The sequence below is a fragment of the Thermobia domestica genome, chromosome 11, assembly GCF_964235325.1.
Source record: "Thermobia domestica chromosome 11, izTheDome1.hap1.1, whole genome shotgun sequence".
In the NCBI taxonomy this organism is placed as follows: Eukaryota; Metazoa; Arthropoda; class Insecta; order Zygentoma; family Lepismatidae; genus Thermobia; species Thermobia domestica.
The window spans coordinates 124,939,286-124,955,065 of NC_137464.1; the positions used below are offsets into that span (position 1 = coordinate 124,939,286).

Here is a 15,780-nt window from a genome sequence, read left to right on the forward strand (position 1 = left end):
TATTTCTACATTTATAAGGGGCAAGGTCCCTGTTGAAACTATATTCCTATTATTTTTTTTCTGTAATTTTTCTTGCTAATCCAACTCTATTCGTTAATTCACATGAAAGTTTCTGAAGAGCATTCAAACTGTGCATTACAATTTAACCTACTTATCTTTCCTATCAAGCTTTCCAATAACACGGTGGAAAGCTTTTTCTAGATCAATAAGTATTACGTTTTCTTATTATTTTCTGAGGCCGCATTGATTCAGTGGTAGAGTTCACCTTTCGTGCATGGAGTCCTTGATTCAATTCCAGATCGCACGATGTAGGCTTTGCAGGGGACAAACATCATGTGCGTAAATCATCCCGTTTCTTCCCACTTCCTTCATTCATTCTCATCGTCACGGTTTCCTTTAGCCTACACGGCATAACCGTGGGACAAACTACTGTAATATTTCCTTTCTTCTTATCCTTTTATATAAATTTATCACAATTCCTCTTAAGAAGCCAGTTACATCTTGTCATCTTACTTCTCCTAAAAATATGTATCATATATTAATAGCTTTGGGCGAAGAAAAGGGATGTTAAACTCAAACTACACCCAAAAAGTCTCCTAATGTAAACTTTCCCCTTCAAATTCCTCATTTGTTCTTCCATAAACCCTTCTGTTCAGTATTCATGCATTTATACAATATGCAATGCAAGACTTGATTTTTTTTTTTTTTTTTTGTTTGTTTGTTTGTTTTAAAGTTTCACATTTTTCTAGGTTTGCTTTCTTGCCCAATAGTAACATGGCTGTTGTTCTCGAAGAAATCTCTTAGTCACTCAAGTTATAATGTCCAAAATACAAGCGAGAGTTAAACCGGTTTTAGGAGCAAAAGTACAATATTAACGATAAGGTTTAATCAAACAGAAAATAGGCAGAATAAACTTTATTATAACCTTCCAATTTCTTAATACCAAAAATATTTAAACATGGCTATACAAAAAGTACTTACTAAGATGGTGCTCCCACATACTACTTTACACGGATGTTTTTTCTCTTGTATGTATTACAAAAATATAACTTAAAAATAATCTAATATAACTATATTCAATCCACACAATACAGTAAAACTGTCCCAGTTACAAACAGAAGATATGGGTTCTTTTTCAATTACCTGACCAGGACTAAAAATCTTGATTTCGGAAATTCATTATGCTATATTTTGGCAAATGCAATGTACTCCTAACGATTCCTTGAATCCACTACAAATTTTTGCAAACAATTTAAAATTACAACGAGTACTTTTTTTTAAACCTTCTACATACTATAAAATTATTATATTCGAAGATTATTTCATCTTTCCCAACAATAAATACTGTCATGTCATCGAAAAGTATCACAAAACACATACTTTTATTTCAAAAGTAACAATTAGTAAGTTTCAAATACTTAAATTAACACCACGAAATATCTACGTGTGAGAACCATGTTAGCAGTAGCAATTTCGTCAACTTACCCCAATGTGGGGAATTAGTTATTATAACTATTTTAAAGAGGACCTTTGTTGAGGTCTGGAAGCATATCACAACAATCATACTTCACAGGCTGTGAAAACGTTCTTACCTGCAGATCAATAACACCATTCCTACGATCTTTCAACGAATTTTGTTAAGTTGAGCAATCTTAAGGAAACCAAATCACGTGTATATTAACAAGCTAAATAGGCCGATTTATATATACTGTACATATAAATAAAATGTGCTGAAACAAACAAGTTTCAAAAATAATACACACAAATCTAATACAAGAATATTTGGAAGTAAAGCAATAAAAAACAAACAAAAAAAGAACATTATATAAGTACGTTATTTTTACAGTAATGTAAATTTATATTCTACTCTACTTGTAAATAAGAGCATAGATATACAAAATTTCTCAACATGAATAGCATATTTCATGTATTTGTGCTCTTAGGTAAATTAAAGTTGAGCTTTATTTCTTCAAACTGTATTATTTCTTTACAATAATCGCAGTACACCAACATATTCACAAAAAATTTATAACTTATTGCAAAACAAGAACTACTGATTTTTTTGATAACTAAATACAGTTATTGATAATGGGAAGAACCTGTTTTCTTTTTTTATAGCGGATAAATTATTATAATCGGAAGATATCTCACTGAATAGCTGCTTTAAAAAAAAAAAAAGACCTGTCACTTATGGCACTACTACGTTTTATTGTTATTAACAGACTAGAAACAGTCAAAATTTTGTGCCAAAATATCCTGCGTGATATCAGTGTACTGCTAATAAATCAAATAATATTTCTATTACCATAACTTCTTCCACGATACTGACCATATAAAAGAAAGAAAACAAAATACAGTATAGGAATAGTAATTTCTAATATAACACTTTTCGCAAACATGGAGCTTTGGGAAGAATTTCTTCCCAGCTTCTAATGTTTGAAAAACAGTTACGTCAGCAATGTCGCTTATCTAACTTAACTAATTAAACGAATACAACGTTATTAGTCATATGGCTACGTTAACATTCTCATATTATTATTATTAGCACTGGTAACATGATTTTAAAAAGTGGCTAGGTTTCTTAAACATAAATGCTTTTGATAATAACTTTTAATTTTTACTTAAAGTATAAATCTGGCTCAGATCTTACTATTATATTGTAGAACACATAGGAGGGAAAAAAATAGCCAACACCAGCAACTTCTATCAGGTACCTAAGGCAATTATTGTGAACCATAACCCAAATATATATAGCGATTTCATACAAAATATATATCATACAAAGGTAGCAAAATTTATCTACAAATTCGTTTAAATCATTTAGTAAGAGATACAAGTACAGTTTTACATTAACGAAAATTTATCCATTTTCCCTTCTTAAAAATACTATACTACAACAAACTTTAATATGAAACATTCACTTGAAAATATATTATCGGGAAAATTCTTTTAGGCACTGAGGTTTTTCACAATTTGGACAAATGATCCACTGGCTCTTACACCATTTTAGTGAGCACGTTATTTCTTCTTAAATAATAATAATAATAATAATAATAAAAGTTGTTTATGCTCGAAATTCAGGCATTTCATTTCCACAAAGCCTCAACATCACTACAGATTCTTATCACGAATGTTTTAGTTTTCCATTTGATGCAATAGTACTATTTGAAACAGTTGCTTGTACTGCATGTTGAGCTGCGTGCTGCAAACTTTTCTCCATGAACTGGACGTACACTGGCTTCAAGAGCTAATAACAAAAATACAAAAAATTACCGTTACATTCGTAATAAACTGTTTACTTTTAAACAAGTATTAAGTTTAAATACTGTTTGTAATAACAACTGGAGAAAAGAACAACTTAAAAACATAATACTAATAAATAATGAAAATAGTGATAGAGAGTACTGAATGAAAAGCATGTACAATAAATAGTAAATAATAATAAAACCAGTAAAGAATAGGTATATAGGAAACGAAATGAGGTAGAATATTAAAGACTATGGAGGCCGGGGGATTCGCAGTTAGAATGGTAATGTCTTTCCAACACTTTTTGTAGCTCATGGAAGAGTTCGAAATTTTTTCCACGGAATGTCAGGTCAATTATACTGTTTGTCACAATCTGTATGTCCTGGGACAGGTAATGGGGGATTCAGAATACTGAAGAAATATCGGTGGTTGTTGATAATCGAAAGAGGAGCTAAAAGTTTCGATGATTTTAAGACGGATCGGGAAAGACTTTTCGATTTCGAGTGAGGTTGGATGTAATAAACATGACTCATAGTTTCTGTACGGAAGGGAAGATCTTATTAAGTATTTTTAAAAATTTTTTTTTCATTCCTTTCTTGAATGAATGCTGATAATGTTAAAGAGATTTTCGTTCCTGAAGCCTAATAAGTGGAATATAAGGTTTCCTCGAATGGCCAAAGCATAGGGTAGGAAAAATCTGAGCCATACTTTCCCAAATCTGACTCCCACATTAAGGAAAGTGATCGTATGGCTGGAAAAGGACTCAAAAGGATTTGACTGAGTACTTGTTGTTTAAGACCAACCAGTAAAAGTGCTAATTGGCCGTGGGTAGTATTAACAAAATATCTATGAATCGAAGCCAAAGAAAAGGTTAAAGTGATGAGTAAAATATTTGTTGTTCAGGCGTTCCCTGAATACGTTGGGGTATGAAGGGACCATATTGATGCCTCGTATTGGAAGATAATGAATATTTTCAAATGTGAAACTGTTTACGGTTTGGAAAAATTGAATAAATTGGTTTGCGAATGTGTACGGAGTTTCATTGTTCGAGGCGTTTGTTTAGAATTTTTTTATGTGATGAAACCGTGGGAAATAGGGATATATCCCTGTATAATGTAGTTATATCTACGGAGACTAGGATGATATTAGGAGACATTGCTCAGTAATACGCGACGCGAGTAATGAATAGGAAATAGTCTTCGTCTTTGAGATATGGCGGTACAGTTTGACATGGAGTAAAGGAAGCAGGGATGTATTCGCTGGGACCTAGGAATTTGGGAAGAAGTTCAAGAGCTTCTCCTTAACCATATCACAAGTTCTCTATGCATATTAATGTGCTAGTAGTTTTGTGGCTTTAATGCCAGAGAGTTTTAAGTTTTTCGTGTCTTCAGTTCGGGAAATTTTGGAACGGAGAGAAAACAGGTAGTGTGCATAAATAGATCTCTCGATAGCTCTAACAGTTTTTTAGAAATCAAACTTTATTTTGTAACAAACAATCTACTTGATAAAGTTGGTCTTTTAAGTATAGCGTAGTACAACTTGTGCTAGTAATATACGCTGTTGGCAAAGATATGAAGTAATAGTACTGAAAACCATCTTCACCTCTCTCTCCAAAGATTCTACGCTGAGCAGAAGAGTCGAATTTTCATGATAAACGAACTATTTTTATCAATAACTGAATGTTATTTTTTAAGAAATTGAAATGCTTAATATATATAGTTACATGTTTTATATTCTCAGATTTAAGATTATAAGGTTACTGCAGATAAAATATCAATTTTCAATTCTCAGGCATAATTTCCTGATTTCTGTTTAATATCATGGTTATTTCGTGATTCACACGACTCTGCTCATTCAGTTGGATTATTGACATAGCATTCTTAAAGCACATGATTTATCCTACGCAGTGCCAAATTTACCCAACTATAAGACGGCACCTATTTTGAAGAAGTTCCTTGAGAATTTTCTTATTTCTTATCAAATTACGAATAATTAATATTACAAATTATTTTTTATATAAAATGTTTTAAGATGCTTACTGTAAACGTAAATAAAACAAATACGGGAAATCAAAACAAAATGACTACAAAATGAGGGATATTTTAACGTTTCATACAACTCTTGGAAACCGTTACGTTTAAGTGTATAAATTTTCGGGGTTGGAAGAAAGGAAGTTTAAAGTTTTGTTCTGGCCACAATGCTCGATGACGTTTGCACTTAATCACGTGACTTAAGATGGCGACTATTAAAAATGAAATGAAATCTTTAAGTTTTACGTCCCACGGTTATGCCGGTTAGGCTAAAGGAGACGGTGATGATGAGTAATGAATGAAATGGTGGAATGAAGAAAGTGGGAGGAAACGGGAGAACCCCGAGAAAACCCACGCACACGGTGTTTGTCCACCACAAAGTTCACTTGGCGGGGGCTGGGATCGAACCCGGGACCCCAAGCACCAGAGGTGAACGCTCTACCACTGAGCCACCGCGGCCCGAAGCGACTATTAAAGAAAAGGCACAATGTGTTTTGTGATTTGCGGAATTAAAATCTTACGTTTCAATGCGGAGAAAGTTCCAAACAACGTATAGGAAAACACCCCCAGCAGAAACAAGTATCAAGAGGTGGTACGAGAAGTTTAAAGAAACGGGAAGTGTGTCAGATTTACCACGCAGTGGAAGGCCAAGAACGAGTAAAGATGTGATTCACACGTTGCAGGATAGCGTAGCTAGGAGTCCAATGAAGTCGCTTAAACGTAGGTCATTGGAACACCGAAGTCAACGTTACACAAGATCGTACGCAAGAATTTGCAGGTCCGGCCCTATAAGTTAAAATTTGTGCACGAGCTCATAGAGGAAGACTGTAACATGAGAATAGAAATCTGTGAGTCAATGCTTACCCGCTTACAAGAAGATGGTGACCTTCTGTCTCGATTTCTGTTTTCAGATGAAGCCACATTTCATGTCGGGAAAAGTGAACAGACACAACTGCCGAATTTGGGGGGTGGAAAATCCACGTGAATTAGAGGAGCACAAGCGGGATAGTCCCAAAGTCAATGTGTAGTGTGCTGTTTCAATGGACCACATTATCAGTCCTTTTTTCTTCGAGGAAGAGACGGTAAATGGTAACAATTATCTGAACATGCTACAGACATTTCTTTTGCCGGAACTTACTAGGTTAGGCATCCTTACTGAGGTCCACATGCAACAGGATGGGGCATTACCGCACTATGCCCTTCAAGTTCGACAGTTTCTTAACGAAGAATTTAAGGAGAGATGGATTGGCCGAAGAGGACCTACACCTTGGCCTGCAAGATCACCCGATTTCCGCCTTGTGCTTACTGGCTCTGGGGACACGTGAAGACCAAGGTGTATTCGCACAAGCCAGCTAATCTGCAAGATCTGAAGAACAAAATAACTTATGTGATTTTGAACATTCCAGACGAGCACCACCAACACGCAATTCTTGGTTTCCCAAAAACACTGCAGGAGTGTTTACACGTGAATGGTGCACAATTGGAGGTTTGTCAATGAATCTTAACTAGTTGAAACAAAACTTTGAACCTTTCTGTAAGTACACCAAAAAGTTTTTGTTAATACATTACGTAGTTTCAAAGTTATAGAGTTTTACTTTCCTGCAGGACTTTATGGACTTACTGTATAAGCTATTACACAACGTAGAAAGACTGACCTCATTTATTAAATCTTAATCAGCGAATGAAAGACAACTCTGTATATTTCGGATAACGAATTTTGAAAAAAAAAAAAAAATCTGATCTTATAGTCGAGTAAATACAGTAATGAATTGAAATGAACAGGTAGAAAGAATAAAAATAAATGTAAAAACCTCCTTTTGCTAATACGGATGGTTCATAAAATCTACATAGAAACGAGACCTGGCCAAGTTTGATTGAACATGTTAGTTTATTACGGAGTGGAGATAGGATAACAGTGTTCCTTTGAAGTAGGACATGTTGTTGGAATATTCTTACTTACAAAATGGAGTCGTAAGCTTTGTGCATTTAAGAGTCGCGTTTCAAGTCTCACGAACAAAACTTTGAGCGTATTAAATTACTATAGTGTGGAAGGGTAACTTCATTAATACTTAACCAATTTATTATATGTCGGAAAAGCGTTACGTCAGGACTCCTTCCTGGCCATTCAAGGACTCCACGCTGGAAAGTGGGTTCCGAGCCACGCTCGACAGGATCTGCGAAATGAGGCAAGGCCCCACCTTACATAAAGATTAGGATGTTATAATTATCCACGTGGATACAATACCGTGAACAATCTACAAGCACAGTACGGTACCGTTCTGTATTGCGTCCCGAACCCACAACTTTCGGGTATGGACCCACAACTTTCGTGGATGCCATGCCGCACCACACTGTGATCTTTCGGAGATACTGGCTTTTTCAACAATCACCCTGGGATCCTCTCTGCACAATAATAACAACTGTGTCGGTTAACCCCCTCCCCCAACATGAAACACGGCTTCATGTGACTACAGGATGTTACCGAAAAGATCGAACCAATCTTCATGCCAAGCAAGCATCATCTCCCCAAACTCCAACCCATGATCACAGTGTTCTGGCGATAATTCTTCGAAATAATGTGATTTCCATTGATGAAAATTCAACTCTTCCTTTAGAACAGTTCGGATTCTGTGAGGTGTAAAACCACTTTCGCAAGACGCCTGTCTCTATGATTTCTGAGGACTTCGAGTGACTTCTATCCTAGATGCTAAGGGGCGACTGCGTCTCCTAATATATGCTACAGAACCTATGTTCATTAGCTTCGAATGCCAATTCCTTATGGTCTTTGTATCTACCGAGGCACGAGGTCCTTTCACACTTTTCCTCCATCTCTGCACTTGTACTAAATAGTCCAATAACAAAAAATCATAAGCTGAAATTTTGTACAACAACATACTAAAAATCCGGAAATATCCTGTGACGGGTTTGGCCGCCACATTGGAAAATGGTCGCCAAACCGTGGTTTTTAAAGGTAATAACTGGTTCTCACTTTAATAGCTATAACTCATGTTGTATTTGCACTATTGATGTTATTTTCACTTCATTCGAATAAGAAAGGACTACGCTTACGGACACTTATCAGTCTACTACACACATGAGGTAAGTTACGGAGGATTTTTTTAAATTCCTGAACTTTTCTTCTTCAGATTCCTTTTTCTTAATCAGTTAACAATCTCGTCCTCTGAAAGTAACAATTGATCTTACATTAAATACACCATAATACACACAATATAACATTCAAGTTTCATTCAAATCATAGTGATAAATAGGAATGACAAATAATACCTTGTTAAGTACTACTCCTTGACTACGCATAGAGTAAATAAGGCATCCTGTCAAGCTACATTCCTCAACTGTTATGTTTACTTTTCAATGCTAGTTGTCAATCTCCAGAGAAGTTCTTTGCGAATCTGAAGAGCAAATCTAGGAAAATGAAATGAAATTTTGAGTTTTACGTCCCACGGTTATGCCGGTTAGGCTAAAGGAGACGGTGATGACGAATAATGAATGAAATGGTGGAATGAAGAAAGTGGGAGGAAACGGGAGAACCCCGAGAAAACCCACGCACACGGTGTTTGTCCACCACAAAGTTCACTTGGCGGGGGCTGGGATTGAACCCGGGACCCCAAGCACCAGAGGTGAACGCTCTACCACAGAGCCACCACGGCCCCAAGAGCAAATCTAGATTGTTTGGAATACTTTCTAATCATCTCACGGCTGCTGGCACCAGTGTTCCTCAAGCCTCTGGAGATGTACATACCCAGATTTGTGTACAGCAATATAACTCTGTCTCAAACAGAAACATCCAGTATCAATTATTGCGGAAAATATTGATCTGCTTGTACTTTTTGCCTCATTAGCAAGTGAGGAAATATAAAAATAACCAAGAAAGTTCTATCGCTTTTTCACCCACCGCCTTCGAACACTGATATGTCACCTAAGACAGACGTTCCTGGAAGATCAAAAACAGTCTCCATCAGCATTGCCGACCTTTTGCCAACGTTATGGAAGGCTATGGATTCCATCGCTTGGATAGAACTTGGTGGGTCGTGAAGCGAAGAAAGTATCAAGTGCATTTTGCACCTCTACTTGAGATTTGAACTGGCTCCTCTAAGGTGATTGTCCAAGGAATGGAACAAGTTATAAGCGGACGGTCCAGGGAGTGTGGCGGATGCAATAGTGTTTCCCATCTAAGGCGTAGAATGGTGTCCCGCGTCATCCTAGCCACGTGGGACTTCACTTTGTCCTGTAACAGGAGGACCCCTTTGCGATTCAAAAGTGCTGGTTTCAGAGTTTTGAGTTTTTCTTGAACACGGTTCAACTGCTGACAGTACACAGCTTGCTCTGACCAGCTGGTAAGTAGTTTCCGATGTACGATGCCGCGAGCAGTCCACCAAACACACACGAGGACCTTCTTCTGGTGCAGTGTTGGCTTTGGTTGTTTTGGAACCGGTTCATGGGATGCTAACTAATGATGACAACGCCGTGGAACTTTGTATAGGACCCACTTCTCATCACATGTCAACACCTGTCCAGAAATGGCTCCTTTCTCAGACGAGGCAGCGAAGAAACACAGGTGTCTGCTCGCGTTGCCTTCTGGCCAGGAGACAAATCATGTGGGACCCATAGACTCAACTTGTAGTGCATTCCAAATTTATGGCGGTTGTGCCGAATGGTTTCTCCACTCATACTGATTTGTAGTTCCAGTTCCTTACATGTCTGGCCACTGTTCGCCTCAATTGCTGCCTGAAGATCATTTTGTACATGTGTTGGTATTCCGGCACGTGGTGCGTCTTCGATTGTTTCGTCACCGTCCTCAAAACTTGTTAAACCACCACTACACTGATCGCGAAGTCACGACATACTCACCAAAGGCCTAGCATATCTTCCGCCCCGCTGCAGTGACATTTGACCCCAGTTTCAACTCGAACAGCATACACGCCCTTATGACGCACTGTGGAGGTCTTATGTTCACTCTGTCCTTACGCAAGTTTACGGTGTAACTGAACTTCCACAACCAGGTAGTATGTTGGATATACCCACATTCACAACTGACCTCCATTCGCATTCATCTCACGGTGTGGGGGCCAATTGAATGCAGACCTTCACAAAAAGCGACAGAACTCTCTTGGTTACTTTTATATTTTCTCACTTGCTAATGAGGCCAAAACTACAAGCAAATCAATATCTTCCCCAATAATTGATACTGGATGTGGCTGTTTGAGAGAGAGTTCTATTTCTGTACGCAAATCTGGGTATGTGCATCTCCAGAGGCTTGAAGAGCACTGGAGCCAGCAGCTGTGAGATGATTAGAAAGTATTCCAAAAAAAACTAGATTTGCTCTTCAGATTCACAAAGAACTTCTCTGGACATGTGACAACTAGCGTTGAAGAAGTAAACATAACAGTTGGGGCTTGTAGCTTGACAGGATGCTTTATTCGCTCTATGCGTAGTCAAGGAGTAGTACTTAACAAAGTATTATTTGTCATTCCGATTCTATCACTATGGTTTGAATGAAACTTGGATATTATATTGTGTGTATTATGGTGTATTTAATGTAAGATTAACAGCTACTCTCAGAGGACGAGATTGTTAACTGATTAGGAAAAAGGAATCTCAAGAATAAAAGTTTAGGGATTTTTAAAAATATCCTCCGTAACTTCCCTCATGTGTGTAGTAGACTGATAAATGTCTGTAAGCGTAGTCCTTTGTTATTCGAATGAACTACAAGTAACATCAATAGTGCAAATACAATGTGAATAATAGCTATTAAAGTGAGAACCTGTTATTACCTTTAAAAGCCACTATTTGGCGACCATTTTCCAATGTGGCGGTCAAACCCGTTACAGGATATTTCAGGACTTTTATTTATACACACATTCCCAAAGGTATGTGCAAAATTTCATCTTACGATTTTTTTCTGGGTTAATGTATATATGAAAACTAATGGTCAGAAGGGAAATTCTGGTGATTTTTAAAAAGTAACCCCTCCGTTACTTCCCGTGTGTCGAGTAAACTGGTAAGTGTAATACGTGGTCTGTAAGCGTAGCCCTTTGTTATTCGAATGAAGTGAAAATAACATCAATAATGCAAATACTACGTGAGTTATAGCTATCCAAGTCAAATAGTTATTTTCACTTGGCATCCAATATCGCGTCCAAACCCATCATCAGATACTTCAGGACTTTTAATATGTGGTTATATACACGTTCTCTAAGGTATGTGCAAAATTTCAGCTTGTTATGATCTTTTCTGGGCTAATTTGGAAGAAGGGAAATTTTGGGGATTCTTACACGGAAATCCCTCCGTTACTTCCCGCATATGAAGTAAACTGGTAAGTGTAATACGTGATCTGTAAGAATAGTCCTTTATTATTCGAATGAAGTAAAAATAAAATCAAGAGTGCAAATACAACGTGAGTTATAGCTATTAAAGTGAGAACCAGTTATTACCTTTAAAAACCACGGTTTGTCGGCCATTTTCCAATACGGCGGCCAAACCCGTCACCGGATATTTCCGAACTTTCAGTATGTTGTTATATACACCTTTCCAAAGGTATGTACAAAATTTCAGCTTATGATTTTTTTTTCGGGTTCATGTATATGTTGACTGGACTATAAAGGACTGTTATACTTCGAACCAGGATGCCAGCTGAGCCTGCTCACGCAAGGTTAGACGTTGCCTTCATGGTTCACCACTAATACTTGAAATTACATAAATGAGTTGAGTTGATTTTGATTTTAACGTCCCTTTCAGTAGCGAGGCTATATGAGACGGGACCTACTGACTAACGTGGAATCCAAACCGCATGAGTCCCCGTCGGGCAATGACACAAATGAGATATGTAATAAATTCTATCATTATAAAGAGCTCCTCCGTGGCTAAGCGGTTAGCGTTCGCGCCTTTGGCGTGGGAGACCCGGGTTCGATTCCCGGCGGGAGCTCATGTGGTTCGGATTCCACGTTAATCAGTAGGTCCACGTCTCATATAGCCTCGCTTCTGAAAGGGACGCTAAACTAAAATCAACTCAACTCAACTCTATCATTATAAGGAACAAAATGCTTTTTGTTTAGTGAAAATTGGTTACGTATTTAAAAAGTTATAACAATTTTTAATAAGGAATTAATTCCCGCTCACAATGTTGTATATAAACTCAGCCACGGCGAATATCAAATAAAAGAAAAAATGAAAATGAGAGGACGAAAATAAGAATATTGTATTGATCACATTAATTCATACAGAAGTACGCGCATGACATCACTATATTATGACATCACTACTGACTGTGCTCCTGAAGCTATATTTTAAGATGAAAAAATATTTTGGCGAAATTATTAGAAACTAGCTATCAAAAGATTACTTATTCTTTGGTCAGGAAAACTGACTTCACCAGCAATAAGCAAAACAGATATTTTAAATACTAATTGATTCACAATCTCAAAGAATGAGCACAGTTTTAATATGGAGAGAATTACTGCCCATCATGCCTTCAAAGTAAGATTTAAAGACAAAAGTTCGAGATTCCCCCGTTCATTCAAGTGGGGATTACAGTTTTATGTAATAACGATGATAAAGACTAAATTACCATTATTATTATTATTATTATTATAGGTATTCTGTCATCATTGGCAGGTCACTTGCCGCAACTGAGAAACTTCCATGCTTAGTGGTCTTCAGCTAACCTCTTCATCTTCATGTACAATTTTTCTGCTTCGATACTGTTCATCAACTGTACCCTCTCCCTTTCTTTCCTATCATCCTACACTCTAGTGCGTCCCTCATGATACACTTCCTTCTCAGTCAATGTTTTCAAACAGTTTCTCTTCCTCTTTTCAATTACATCTAAAATTCTCTTCTCCCCTACCATTTCTAACACTTTTTCATTTGTTTTCCGCTTAACCTAGCTAATTCTCTCCATTCTTCTTCACACCCACATTTCGTAAGCTTTTAGTTATTTTTCATTACTTTTGCGTAATGTCCATGTTTCTGCCCCCAAACAGTACTACATTCCACACGAAGCATTTTATGCGTCTTTTTCTCAACTCTTTAAACGAAATTAAATTTGTTAGAAATAAAACAGCTAAAAATCTTTCAGGTGTTCAAAAATACTATCTCGATTTCTACACTTGAGCTTACTCCCTCCCACGAAGTAATATACATTTCGAACATCTGAGGGCAAACGTATCTGTAGATTAAAGCATTACCTTTTTAAGAAGTTATGAAAGCCATCTATCTATTAATCTGTTAGTGAATTTTCGATCGCTATCTTTCATAATTTTTTAAAAGCGTATCTGCATTAGAAATAAAGTGATTTTTTTTATTTGCTTCACGGTATGCCTTTTGTTAAATGAGACGAGCAATAATTAAAAATTATTAATAAAGAGTTTGTGTAAGTTAGTATCAGAAAATTATCGTTGTCCCTAGTAAGTAGGCCCATCTTCTATGAAGTGTACAGAAATAAAATCTATCGGAACGCGTTTGTGTAAGTTAGCATCAGAAAATTATCGTTGTCCCTAGTAAGTAGGCCTAATTTCTATAAAGTGTACGAAAATAACAACAAAATCTATCGGAAAATGCTAGCACCAAAATATGACAAAAAGTATAGAGCCTGAGTGGAGAAATGTCTCCTTTCGGGGCTATGACAAAGCAAAAATCGTCACAAAATTTCGAAAACAGTTATATTTCCAGAATAAAATATCAGATAAAAGGGAATGCTCATTTCTTTTGTCGTAGATTTCGTTAATGCACAATTGGATGTAGTGCAGAGGCGGCAGAAAGATAACATCCAAAGATATTAGAAAATTCATTTGATGAAAGTAACGTCAAAGGTAAAGGTCCAAGTGCTGGCAGATCAAGCTCGCTCTACACTTATTAGACTTCGCACATACAGAAAGTTACGTAATCTCCTTCTGTCATATTTACTCTCCCCACGCTTCTGCCATATTTACTCCCACGCTTCTGAAGGAATCCGTTTTACAAAGCCTGGGTGAACTCCTGATCTGTATTGGAGAAAAGGTAGAAAGTAATCTCCACTCTTACAGTGGATCGAGTCTGGGCATCCTAGTTGGTAGTTAAGACGCCTTAACACCACCACCGTGGCTCTAGTCGGCCAAAAGTACAACGCGGAAAAATAAACAATAATCAAGTAAATATTCTAAGGATTAAAAATCATAGTATATTTTTTGAAACTTCTGTAACTAATTATTATTATTAATGTCCTCCTATCTGACTAAGACATCCTTGGCATATGGTTTTCATATTTTGATTTTCTGTTGACATAATTATTTTTTTCTTGGCGCCTTACTGTATTATACGTTACGAACAATCCACAACGTTCCCTAATATTTCTGCTCTCATCTTCTACTGCAGGATATACTCTTAGTGTACGCTTCTGAATTACCGCACAATTAAAATCTCCATATATTTTTGCCTCCATGCATTTGTTCGCAGATTTTTCTTTGCCTTAATTAAAACTAAAATCTGACCAAAGCAAATAACTTAATAAATAATAGTTTACAGTTTCGACAATGTATTACTGCCTTCAACAGAAACATGTTTTCTTTCTCTTAAAGTTTCCATAGCTTACTTTTCGGTGGCAATGTTTACTTCACGATGTTCTATCTTTTATGCTGTAGTACGTTCGCAATGCCCTGAAGTATGTAAAATTTACACAATATTTACTGAGATCCTGGATCAATTTCTGCCGAATTTAAGTACGTTTCACCAAATACAAATAATAATAATAAATAATAGTTACACTGTGCGGCACAGACTCGATCCCCAGTGGAAACGGGAATTACTTTCTCTTTCTATCTCTGATCCAATACTGATCAAGGGTTCACCCAGGCTCTGTAAAACGGATACCTTCGGAAGTTTAAGAGTAAATATGACAGAAGCGTGGGGCTGACTGTATAACCTTCTATGTGTGCGAAATTCAGAAGTGTCGAGTTTTATCTGTCAGCCTTTGGACCTTTACTCTTTGACGTTACTTTTATCAAAGAAATTTCATAATATCTTTGGGGGTATCTTTATGCCACCTCTACACTACACCTAATTGTGCATTAATGAAATATACGACTAAAAGTAATGAATATTCCCTTTTATCTGACATTTCGTTCTGGAGATATGGTTGTTCCCGAATTTTTGAGACAAATTCTCGATCGGCCATATCGTGGAAAGAAGAAATTTTCATACCCTTGTTAGTCTATACTTTTTGTCTTATTTAGGTGTCAGGAATTCTTTTCCGAAAGGTTTTCGTGTTGTTTTCGATTCTGTATATTTAAGAATTACAGGTAACAACCGATTTCTCCACATACCTAATTTTTGCTATAAATGAAATTCATGTCTCATTTGTATTATACCTGTAAGTAAAAAGACAATACTCCCTACGCAAGAAGCATTTTTATTACTATTATTACTTAACGAAATTGTTAACACTACGCTTTCGAACATTTAGAACACCCAGTCAAGTAAACTTTCTGATAATGTAATACATTTGTTATGA

At 36.7% G+C, this 15,780-nt stretch overlaps 1 protein-coding gene across 1 annotated transcript in view; it reads right to left on the reverse strand.

Moving 5' to 3' along the window:
- Positions 1-900: 900 nt before the first annotated feature.
- Positions 901-15,780, reverse strand: part of atl (atlastin GTPase) — a 125,617-nt gene continuing 110,737 nt past the window's right edge. The window contains exon 11 of the mRNA XM_081732557.1: positions 901-3,247. Coding sequence (XP_081588683.1) covers positions 3,125-3,247 — 123 coding nt within the window. The 3' untranslated portion in view covers positions 901-3,124. The remainder of the gene's footprint in view (positions 3,248-15,780) is intronic.